The following is a 12500-nucleotide window of genomic DNA, read 5'->3' as shown; positions in this document are numbered from 1 at the left end:
GAGAGCAGATGAAGGGGCGGAGCTCTCCATGCATGCTCATTGGCCAACTATTTCCCCAGATGACTGACTCAGTCACATCAGCACCCTCTACTGGTGAAGGACAGCATAAGTATCCTTATCAGCCAGCAACACCCACGCTGATGGATGACTGAGCTGCTGGGAAATGGAGGGGGGGGGGGGGAGGAGGAGGAAGGAAAGTAAGGATGGAAAGCACAGGAAGTAAGGATGCATCACTAGAGCACAGCCTTGACCCCCGGCCACCGGGCAGCACGCTGACCCTAGCGCAGGAAGTAAGGATGAGCTGAAAGAAGATTGGCCCAAGTAGGTCAAAGGTCAAATTGAGTTTTCTTTTAACTAATTTATCCGCCCAGCGATTCTGATCCACTCCAAAATGTAGTGGGTTGTAAGTTGGCCCATGCTACACCCCTCCACCGAGTCTCATGAAAATCACTCGGGTAGTTTTTGTGTAATCCTGCTTTGTAACAAAGAAACAAAATAATACACCCAGGTGAGCGCAGAGACAATAACACCCTGGGGGCAACTGAGAGAGGAGGAAGAGGAGGGGGGAGAAACGGGGGGGAGATAGAGAGAGAGAGAGGGAGAGAGAGAGAGAGAGGGGGGAGTGAAGGAAGAGAGAGGCAGGAGGTGAGGGATGGATATCACTATGGCAATGCAGCATCACAGCAACGGCCGTGCTGCCATCATCAGACCAACCTGGCGCAGGACGACAACAGCCACGGGGGAGATGTAAACAACAACACCACCACCACTACCAGGTAAACAGTGTAAACAATGCCGTGATGACAACAGGGGGCGGGACTCCGACTCACTGACCGACCGACCAACTGACCACATCCAGAGTGATAAGTGATAAGACAAGCAGGAGAGGTGATGAGTGGATGGGTGGTGGGCGGAGCTTAGTGAGGTCATGGCGTGTCTTACTTGCTGGTAGAGTTGCGGCCTGGGGGCAGAGTTCTCTATCATAGTGTGAATCATGAAGATTACCGGCTCGTTGTCCTTCATCTGGCCCACGGCCAGGGCGCGAGCAACAACAACAACAACAACAACAACAACATCATGAGTTAGTGAGACCAGTGTCCATTTGTGAACTGAGTGTGAAATGTGAACTAGACGCAGGGCTTATGGCTGCTGACTCAGCACATTCTGACTGGGTCTCATATGCTTAATAATGCAGTAACCATAGAAACCCTGTCCTCGACTACCCTCTACTAAAAGCCTCATTTTAATAATCACCATTTCATCATTTTATAATTACCTATGAATAATGCAGTAACCATGGGAACTGGCCTCTCCTAAGATTAAGGCCCCATGGGGAAGGTTCGGCCGGCCTGGGGCCTCATTTATAAACATTGCGTAGAATCCACGTAACTAAGTTAGCTTAGCTAAGTGATTACTAAAATATACGCACAAAAAATCACCGATTTATAAAACGCTGCGTATCACAACCCATGTTCACTCAGGCACGCCTACGCCAGCTGCCCTTTATAAATCACAATCAACACTTAACTTGGCGCACGTGAACGCGCGTTCTGATCACACCCCAATTAACGCCCACAATTGCCTATAAATGGTCAGTGATACGCCCCTAATACATATGCAACGACAATGGAGCCGAGTGCAAAAGGCAGAAAGAGAAAGATACATTTTACCGATGCGAGGTGGAGGTATTGGTCAACGAGGTAGAGACGCCGCAAAAGTATCTTTTCGGAACGATGATTTCACATGTGCACGACTGATAAGAGCACCTGTTAGGCCTGAGTGGTCTGTTAGATAATGAATTATCTATCATGCAGGCTATATTGGCATGCGTTTAGTGCGGTAGGCCTTATTAGGTGGCTGCTTATATCCAAACTGATAATCATTATAAGCCTATAGTGTTGTTGCATGGGTAATGGGGTTTGGATCTATATTGCACGTAATCTAATGCTTTACAGGGTGGCCCATGAATAAAATGCCTAACTTATCAACGTATAAAGGGGTCAATTTACAATGACATCCATAACAATGCAAACATGTAGGCCTATAGTGACTACTTAAGGCAAGTATCCCCTATTTAACTATACGACAGATCTGAGGGTTCTTTGCAGCATCCAATTTGCGTATTTTCCGGGATATCATGCATTTCACATACTTTCTCAAAACATTCTGTAGGCATATAGAAGCTGCGTGTTCTAATGGATGTTGCGGGATAGCCAAGCACATATTAGAACATCTGTGCCAAGTCCCGGCATATCCAAGGCCCCGTGCGTTATGGCCTACTATAATCCAGCTATATCAGTGCCTGTATCGAGGTCTTGTAAATATATGGGGTCCATGGATGAGTTTCATGTGATTCTATAAAGGGTAATTATTGCTACACACATGACGATTCGGCAAATTAATAATCTAACTTGTTCCCTTGTGTTCTTACAACTTGGAGACGCATCACCTCCATGCGCTGTTTTGCGCACAGCTAATTCTACCAAAGCGGCATGTGAGCATTGGGATGACATGCGTTTTTACGCCCACATTCCTCGTATGCCTGCTACATGACAATCATAAGACAATATGAGGATATATGATGATGTACAATATAGCCTAATGTAGCCTACAGTTGCCTCAAGTAGGACATTTCCATTCACCGCTCAACATCATTGTAATTGCGGCTTGCCTCAGTGGTCATTCGGGTTTACATAAAAGCCTAATCAAATATAGGCTATAAATACAACATAAATACATTAACGAATAAATAGGTGGATAATTAAACATACGAATAATTAACTAAATAAATGATTAACTGAATAAATATACTTCAACGCCGAATGCAACATTTGTTTGGTGCGGTATAGGCCTTATAGTTGTAGGCTATCGACATACGGAATCATTACTATGATAAGCCTATAGGCTCGTGTCGTGTTGTGTTATCAACGTAATGTGGCTTTTATTCATAGGCTACTGCCTGTGATGCTTCTCGGGATAGCCCATAAATGAATAGGCCTACAACATAACATTATATTATGACACAAATGGGTCAATTCACAGACACATCCAAAGCAATGCCGACATTATTTCGTGATTAGGCTACGGTAGCGATTGATTCCGTTTAAACTGTGTGACACATTGGAGGGTTTCTTGCAGTGACCGATGTATTTATTATTCAATATGTCATGCGTTTCTCAGACTTTCCCGAGTTTCATCTCTCTGCCATCGGAGTCGCGTTTTCCCCTTTCTCCAGAAACGTGCTTATCGTAGTTAAAGGAGGGTCGAAGTGTGCGTAGAGTTACGCACACCTTCCGCCAACTTATCGCTCAGCTCGTATTTTATAAATACCGAAAGTTGCGTAGAAAGTTGCTCAGCATGGGTTACGCACGCTTTTGTACTTACGCAACGTTTATAAATGAGGCCCCTGGACAGTAGCCCTAGCCCTAACCCTAACCCTAGCCCTAACCTGGACAGTAGCCCTAGCCCTAACCCTAACCCTAGCCCTAACCTGGACAGTAGCCCTAGCCCTAACCCTAGCCCTAGCCCTAACCTGGACAGTAGCCCTAGCCCTAACCCTAGCCCTAACCTCGACAGTAGCCCTAACCCTAACCCTAACCTGGACAGTAGCCCTAGCCCTTACCCTAACCTGGACAGTAGCCCTAGCCCTAGCCCTAACCTGGACAGTAGCCCTAGCCCTAACCCTAACCCTAGCCCTAACCTGGACAGTAGCCCTAGCCCTAACCCTAACCCTAGCCCTAACCTGGACAGTAGCCCTAGCCCTAACCCTAACCCTAGCCCTAACCTCGACAGTAGCCCTAACCCTAACCCTAACCTGGACAGTAGCCCTAGCCCTTACCCTAACCTGGACAGTAGCCCTAGCCCTAGCCCTAACCTGGACAGTAGCCCTAGCCCTAACCCTAACCCTAGCCCTAACCTGGACAGTAGCCCTAACCCTAGCCCTAACCTGGACAGTAGCCCTAGCCCTAACCCTAACCCTAGCCCTAACCTCGACAGTAGCCCTAACCCTAACCCTAACCTGGACAGTAGCCCTAGCCCTAACCCTAGCCCTAACCTCGACAGTAGCCCTAACCCTAACCCTAACCTGGACAGTAGCCCTAGCCCTTACCCTAACCCTAGCCCTAACCTGGACAGTAGCCCTAGCCCTAGCCCTAACCTGGACAGTAGCCCTAGCCCTAACCCTAACCCTAGCCCTAACCTGGACAGTAGCCCTAACCCTAACCCTAGCCCTAACCTGGACAGTAGCCCTAGCCCTAACCCTAACCCTAGCCCTAACCTCGACAGTAGCCCTAACCCTAACCTGGACAGTAGCCCTAACCCTAGCCCTAACCCGGACAGTAGCCCTAACCCTAACCCTAACCTGGACAGTAGCCCTAACCCTAGCCCTAACCCGGACAGTAGCCCTAACCCTAACCCTAACCTGGACAGTAGCCCTAGCCCTAGCCCTAACCTGGACAGTAGCCCTAGCCCTAGCCCTAACCTGGACAGTAGCCCTAGCCCTAGCCCTAACCTGGACAGTAGCCCTAACCCTAGCCCTAACCCGGACAGTAGCAGGGTGTTGACTTCCAGGCTTCACTGGTTTCTGCAATTTCTGCAATTCCATCTTCCGTGTAAGGAAACAGACACACAGACTGCAATTTTTAAAAGGCCTACCCACATAATTTAAGCATTTAATCCACATAGTATCAACTGAAAAAAGTGTGACTGTGCCCCTTTCAAAGAGAGCACCACACACCAACACACACTGGTCTGAACACACGCTGAGCCCTCCTCTGATTGGACCGCCATCTCCTCTGATCTGGGCCAGCGTGGTGGAATGAGCTCCCCTTTACGGTCAGGACGACGTCTGCACTCTCCAGACCAGAACATCCGGGCTCCTCCTCCTCTGACCTTTGACCTCTGACCTCTCCACTGTGGACGGCTCCCCTGGTTCTCTGGTCTGTGTGTGTGTGTGTGTGTGTGAGAGTGTGTGAGTGTGTGAGTGAGTGAGTGAAAAAAAGGAGTGCCTCTTTTTCTCCAGCATTGTTAGAGCTGGTGTCACTTGTCCTTTTAGAAGGCTTTCTTTACTGATGAACACTGCGGTCTGTTTTTCAGTGTTTTGGAACATGAATCGTGGTCTTCAATTCAAATTCTTTTAGTCTTTTAGTTATACATGTGACTTGTCTTTGAGGTTTCTCCCATCCCTGAGAAAAGTATATTTCTGCTCTTTCTCATTACATTCTGAAAAATGCAAAGGCATCCGACCAGGGTAAAAACTCTGCTGGAGGAAACGTTAGCTTCTATCGTTCAGGATTATTGATGTGTTAGTGATGCCGCTTACAACAGCTTTACAAAGCCTGGTCTGGCCAGCACACTGCCACTCCCACTCAGAGAGCTAACTTCATACTCCGATGCGGGAGATCCACCGTAGATCAAGTCACTCTGATGACTCAAGACATGGAGGACAGCTTCTCGGCTAAAAAGAAGGCCGGAGCCGTCTTTACAGACCTGACGGCTGCCTACGACACCGTATGACCCCGCGGCCTCACCTGCAAGCTGCTCCGCCTGCTGCCTCACCTGCAAGCTGCTCCGCCTGCTGCCTCACCTGCAAGCTGCTCCGCCTGCTGCCTCACCTGCAAGCTGCTCCGCCTGCTGCCTCACCTGCAAGCTGCTCCGCCTGCTGCCTCACCTGCAAGCTGCTCTGCCTGCTGCCGGACAGGCACATGGTCAAGATGATCATGGAGCTTGTCCGAAACCGCAGCTTCACCCTCACCACCGAAAGCGGACAGCGAAGCAGGTTGTGACACCTTAAGAACGGCGTCCCTCAGGGATCTGTCCTGACCCCCCTACTTTATAACATCTACACCTATGACCTGCCGATCACAGTCTCCAGGAAGTATGCCTACGCAGACGACCTTGGGCTAGTGTACTCAGCTGGAGACTGGCAGGCCGTGGAGGAGACCTTGAGCCAGGACATGCAGACACTAGCGGCATACCTCCGGAAATGGAGATTAAAGCTCAGCGAGGCAAAGAGACGCTGCCTTCCACCTTAACAACAAGGAAGCCAAACGTGAGCTCTGAGTGAACATCGACGGAACACTCCTGCCATGCAGCGCCGAACCAACCTATCCCGGCGTGACATTGGGACAGGTCGCTCACGTTCCGCCGACACCTCAAGTCACTGCCAGGAAGTTAACAGCTCGTGTGGCGTTGATGAGGCGACTGGTCCGATCAGGCTGGGCTGCCGGCGCAAAAACACGTACACTGCGTACAGCAGCCCTAGACCTGGTCTACTCCTCTAGCCCTAGACCTGGTCTACTCCTCCAGCCCTAGACCTGGTCTACTCCTCCAGCCCTAGACCTGGTCTACTCCTCCAGCCCTAGACCTGGTCTACTCCTCCAGCCCTAGACCTGGTCTACTCCTCCAGCCCTAGACCTGGTCTACTCCTCCAGCCCTAGACCTGGTCTACTCCTCCAGCCCTATACCTGGTCTACTCCTCCAGCCCTAGACCTGGTCTACTCCTCCAGCCCTAGACCTGGTCTACTCCTCCAGCCCTAGACCTGGTCTACTCCTCCAGCCCTAGACCTGGTCTACTCCTCCAGCCCTAGACCTGGTCTACTCCTCCAGCCCTAGACCTGGTCTACTCCTCCAGCCCTAGACCTGGTCTACTCCACCAGCCCTAGACCTGGTCTACTCCACCAGCCCTAGACCTGGTCTACTCCTCCAGCCCTAGACCTGGTCTACTCCTCCAGCCCTAGACCTGGTCTACTCCTCCAGCCCTAGACCTGGTCTACTCCTCCAGCCCTAGACCTGGTCTACTCCACCAGTGGATATTGAGCACCGGTGTGGTGTTGCAGCGCTCACTCCCGCCTCATCGATCCGCCTATCAATGAAGCCTTGCGCATCGTGACAGGATGCCTGCGTCCCACTCCTGTGGACAACCTTCCATCCTCGCAGGCATCCAGCCCGCTGGCCTCCGCCGCACAGGAACCACAGCACATCTCGCCTGCCGGGCCGTGGAGCCTAACCACCTGCTCCACGATAGGCACCCTTTTGTGCCTGCCACATGGGATCTCCTGCAGCAATGCAGAGACCTTAACATCAGCGAGGCAGGATGGGTGGACCACATCTGGCATGCGGAGTGGGAGGCAAAAACCTCCAGACTCCGTGATTTCATCCCGGCCGCTGGTCCTTCCCCTCCCGAGATGGATTTACTCAGATCGGTGTGGGTGAGGCTTAATCGCCTCTGGACTGGCGTTGGACACTTCCGCTCATCGATGCACAGATAAGGCTTGGTATCCTGTGCGGCGTGTGAGTGTGGCACTGAGGAACAAACCACAGACCACGTCATCCAGGACTGTCCGACATACCGGACACCAAATGGAATGTATGGCCTGACGGTTTTGGATGATGAAACAGTGACATGGCTCCTGGAGGTGTGCCCGGATATATAGCCCCGGTGACCCCTCACCTAGGCTCGGGGTGGTAAAAGGATAGCCCCTCGGCCCCCGAGCCTGGGGAGGAGAGGAGAACACAACACCTAACCTGCACAACGAAGAAGAAGAAGCTAACCTCATACTCAGAGAGTTAACATTCACACCCAAAGAGCTAACCCTCACACTCAGAGATCTAAACTCACACTCAGAGAGGTAACCTCACACTCAGAGATCTAACCTCACACTTAGAGAGGTAACCTCACACTCAGAGAGGTAACCTCACACTCAGAGAGGTAACCTCACACTCAGAGATCTAACCTCACACTCAGAGAGGTAACCTCACACTCAGAGAGGTAACCTCACACTCAGAGATCTAACCTCACACTCAGAGAGGTAACCTCACACTCAGAGATCTAACCTCACACTTAGAGAGGTAACCTCACACTCAGAGAGGTAACCTCACACTCAGAGATCTAACCTCACACTCAGAGAGGTAACCTCACACTCAGAGAGGTAACCTCACACTCAGAGAGGTAACCTCACACTCAGAGAGGTAACCTCACACTCAGAGAGGTAACCTCACACTCAGAGATCTAACCTCACACTCAGAGATCTAACCTCACACTCAGAGAGCTAACCTCACACTCAGAGATCTAACCTCACACTCAGAGAGGTAACCTCACACTCAGAGAGGTAACCTCACACTCAGAGATCTAACCTCACACTCAGAGAGGTAACCTCACACTCAGAGAGGTAACCTCACACTCAGAGAGGTAACCTCACACTCAGAGATCTAACCTCACACTCAGAGAGGTAACCTCACACTCAGAGATCTAACCTCACACTCAGAGATCTAACCTCACACTCAGAGATCTAACCTCACACTCAGAGATCTAACCTCACACTCAGAGATCTAACCTCACACTCAGAGATCTAACCTCACACTCAGAGATCTAACCTCACACTCAGAGATCTAACCTCACACTCAGAGATCTAACCTCACACTCAGAGAGGTAACCTCACACTCAGAGATCTAACCTCACACTCAGAGATCTAACCTCACACTCAGAGATCTAACCTCACACTCAGAGAGGTAACCTCACACTCAGAGATCTAACCTCACACTCAGAGAGGTAACCTCACACTCAGAGAGGTAACCTCACACTCAGAGAGGTAACCTCACACTCAGAGATCTAACCTCACACTCAGAGAGGTAACCTCACACTCAGAGAGGTAACCTCACACTCAGAGAGGTAACCTCACACTCAGAGATCTAACCTCACACTCAGAGATCTAACCTCACACTCAGAGAGGTAACCTCACACTCAGAGAGGTAACCTCACACTCAGAGAGGTAACCTCACACTCAGAGAGGTAACCTCACACTCAGAGAGGTAACCTCACACTCAGAGATCTAACCTCACACTCAGAGAGGTAACCTCACACTCAGAGATCTAACCTCACACTCAGAGAGGTAACCTCACACTCAGAGAGGTAACCTCACACTCAGAGATCTAACCTCACACTCAGAGAGCTAACCTCACACTCAGAGATCTAACCTCACACTCAGAGAGGTAACCTCACACTCAGAGATCTAACCTCACACTCAGATAGCTAACCTCACACTCAGAGAGGTAACCTCACACTCAGAGAGGTAACCTCACACTCAGAGAGGTAACCTCACACTCAGAGATCTAACCTCACACTCAGAGAGGTAACCTCACACTCAGAGAGGTAACCTCACACTCAGAGATCTAACCTCACACTCAGAGAGGTAACCTCACACTCAGAGATCTAACCTCACACTCAGAGATCTAACCTCACACTCAGAGAGGTAACCTCACACTCAGAGAGGTAACCTCACACTCAGAGAGGTAACCTCACACTCAGAGATCTAACCTCACACTCAGAGATCTAACCTCACACTCAGAGAGGTAACCTCACACTCAGAAATCTAACCTCACACTCAGAGAGGTAACCTCACACTCAGAGATCTAACCTCACACTCAGAGAGGTAACCTCACACTCAGAGAGGTAACCTCACACTCAGAGAGGTAACCTCACACTCAGAGAGGTAACCTCACACTTAGAGATCTAACCTCACACTCAGAGAGGTAACCTCACACTCAGAGATCTAACCTCACACTCAGAGATCTAACCTCACACTCAGAGATCTAACCTCACACTCAGAGATCTAACCTCACACTCAGAGATCTAACCTCACACTCAGAGATCTAACCTCACACTCAGAGATCTAACCTCACACTCAGAGAGGTAACCTCACACTCAGAGAGGTAACCTCACACTCAGAGATCTAAACTCACACTCAGAGATCTAACCTCACACTCAGAGATCTAACCTCACACTCAGAGAGGTAACCTCACACTCAGAGATCTAACCTCACACTCAGAGATCTAACCTCACACTCAGAGATCTAACCTCACACTCAGAGAGGTAACCTCACACTCAGAGATCTAACCTCACACTCAGAGATCTAACCTCACACTCAGAGATCTAACCTCACACTCAGAGATCTAACCTCACACTCAGAGAGGTAACCTCACACTCAGAGATCTAACCTCACACTCAGAGAGGTAACCTCACACTCAGAGATCTAACCTCACACTCAGAGAGGTAACCTCACACTCAGAGAGGTAACCTCACACTCAGAGAGGTAACCTCACACTCAGAGAGGTAACCTCACACTCAGAGATCTAACCTCACACTCAGAGATCTAACCTCACACTCAGAGATCTAACCTCACACTCAGAGATCTAACCTCACACTCAGAGAGGTAACCTCACACTCAGAGAGGTAACCTCACACTCAGAGAGGTAACCTCACACTCAGAGATCTAACCTCACACTCAGAGATCTAACCTCACACTCAGAGAGGTAACCTCACACTCAGAGATCTAACCTCACACTCAGAGAGGTAACCTCACACTCAGAGATCTAACCTCACACTCAGAGATCTAACCTCACACTCAGAGATCTAACCTCACACTCAGAGAGGTAACCTCACACTCAGAGATCTAACCTCATACTCAGAGATCTAACCTCACACTCAGAGAGGTAACCTCACACTCAGAGAGGTAACCTCACACTCAGAGAGGTAACCTCACACTCAGAGATCTAACCTCACACTCAGAGAGGTAACCTCACACTCAGAGAGGTAACCTCACACTCAGAGATCTAACCTCACACTCAGAGATCTAACCTCACACTCAGAGAGGTAACCTCACACTCAGAGATCTAACCTCACACTCAGAGAGGTAACCTCACACTCAGAGAGGTAACCTCACACTCAGAGATCTAACCTCACACTCAGAGATCTAACCTCACACTCAGAGATCTAACCTCACACTCAGAGAGGTAACCTCACACTCAGAGAGGTAACCTCACACTCAGAGATCTAACCTCACACTCAGAGATCTAACCTCACACTCAGAGAGGTAACCTCACACTCAGAGAGGTAACCTCACACTCAGAGATCTAACCTCACACTCAGAGAGGTAACCTCACACTCAGAGATCTAACCTCACACTCAGAGAGGTAACCTCACACTCAGAGATCTAACCTCACACTCAGAGATCTAACCTCACACTCAGAGAGGTAACCTCACACTCAGAGATCTAACCTCACACTCAGAGAGGTAACCTCACACTCAGAGATCTAACCTCACACTCAGAGATCTAACCTCACACTCAGAGAGGTAACCTCACACTCAGCGATCTAACCTCACACTCAGAGATCTAACCTCACACTCAGAGATCTAACCTCACACTCAGAGAGGTAACCTCACACTCAGAGATCTAACCTCACACTCAGATATCTAACCTCACACTCAGAGAGGTAACCTCACACTCAGAGATCTAACCTCACACTCAGAGATCTAACCTCACACTCAGAGATCTAACCTCACACTCAGAGATCTAACCTCACACTCAGAGAGGTAACCTCACACTCAGAGATCTAACCTCACACTCAGAGAGGTAACCTCACACTCAGAGATATAACCTCACACTCAGAGAGGTAACCTCACACTCAGAGATCTAACCTCACACTCAGAGATCTAACCTCACACTCAGAGATCTAACCTCACACTCAGAGAGGTAACCTCACACTCAGAGATCTAACCTCACACTCAGAGAGGTAACCTCACACTCAGAGATCTAACCTCACACTCAGAGATCTAACCTCACACTCAGAGAGGTAACCTCACACTCAGAGATCTAACCTCACACTCAGAGAGGTAACCTCACACTCAGAGATCTAACCTCACACTCAGAGATCTAACCTCACACTCAGAGAGGTAACCTCACACTCAGAGATCTAACCTCACACTCAGAGATCTAACCTCACACTCAGAGATCTAACCTCACACTCAGAGAGGTAACCTCACACTCAGAGATCTAACCTCACACTCAGAGATCTAACCTCACACTCAGAGAGGTAACCTCACACTCAGAGATCTAACCTCACACTCAGAGAGGTAACCTCACACTCAGAGATCTAACCTCACACTCAGAGATCTAACCTCACACTCAGAGAGGTAACCTCACACTCAGAGATCTAACCTCACACTCAGAGAGGTAACCTCACACTCAGATAGGTAACACCTAGCTGCAGCCCTCATGAATGCTGGAGGACAGCAGATACTGAGGGGAGATTCTACTGAGGGGAGATTCTACTGAGGAGAGATTCTACTGAGGAGAGACTCTACTGAGGAGAGATTCTACTGAGGAGAGATTCTACTGAGGGGAGATTCTACTGAGGAGAGATTCTACTGAGGAGAGATTCTACTGAGGGGAGATTCTACTGAGGAGAGATTCTACTGAGGAGAGATTCTACTGAGGAGAGATTCTACTGAGGAGAGACTCTACTGAGGGGAGATTCTACTGAGGAGAGACTCTACTGAGGAGAGACTCTACTGAGGAGAGATTCTACTGAGGAGAGACTCTACTGAGGAGAGATTCTACTGAGGGGAGATTCTACTGAGGAGAGACTCTACTGAGGAGAGACTCTACTGAGGGGAGATTCTACTGAGGAGAGATTCTACTGAGGAGAGATTCTACTGAGGAGAG

General features: G+C 49.5%; 1 protein-coding gene across 1 annotated transcript in view; it reads right to left on the bottom strand.

The window, feature by feature from the left end:
• The window catches only part of LOC311317059 (pleckstrin homology domain-containing family A member 5-like), a gene marked incomplete at both ends in the record, with an annotated part of 275859 nt that overhangs the window by 16884 nt on the left and 246475 nt on the right, over positions 1–12500 (bottom strand). The window contains one exon of the mRNA XM_084448057.1: positions 943–1023. Within this exon, the coding sequence (XP_084304183.1) occupies positions 943–1023 (81 nt within the window). The remainder of the gene's footprint in view (positions 1–942; positions 1024–12500) is intronic.

The sequence above is a fragment of the Borostomias antarcticus genome, assembly GCF_949987555.1.
Source record: "Borostomias antarcticus genome assembly, chromosome: 13".
NCBI classification, from domain to species: Eukaryota; Metazoa; Chordata; class Actinopteri; order Stomiiformes; family Stomiidae; genus Borostomias; species Borostomias antarcticus.
This window is presented reverse-complemented; position numbering and strand designations above follow the sequence as displayed.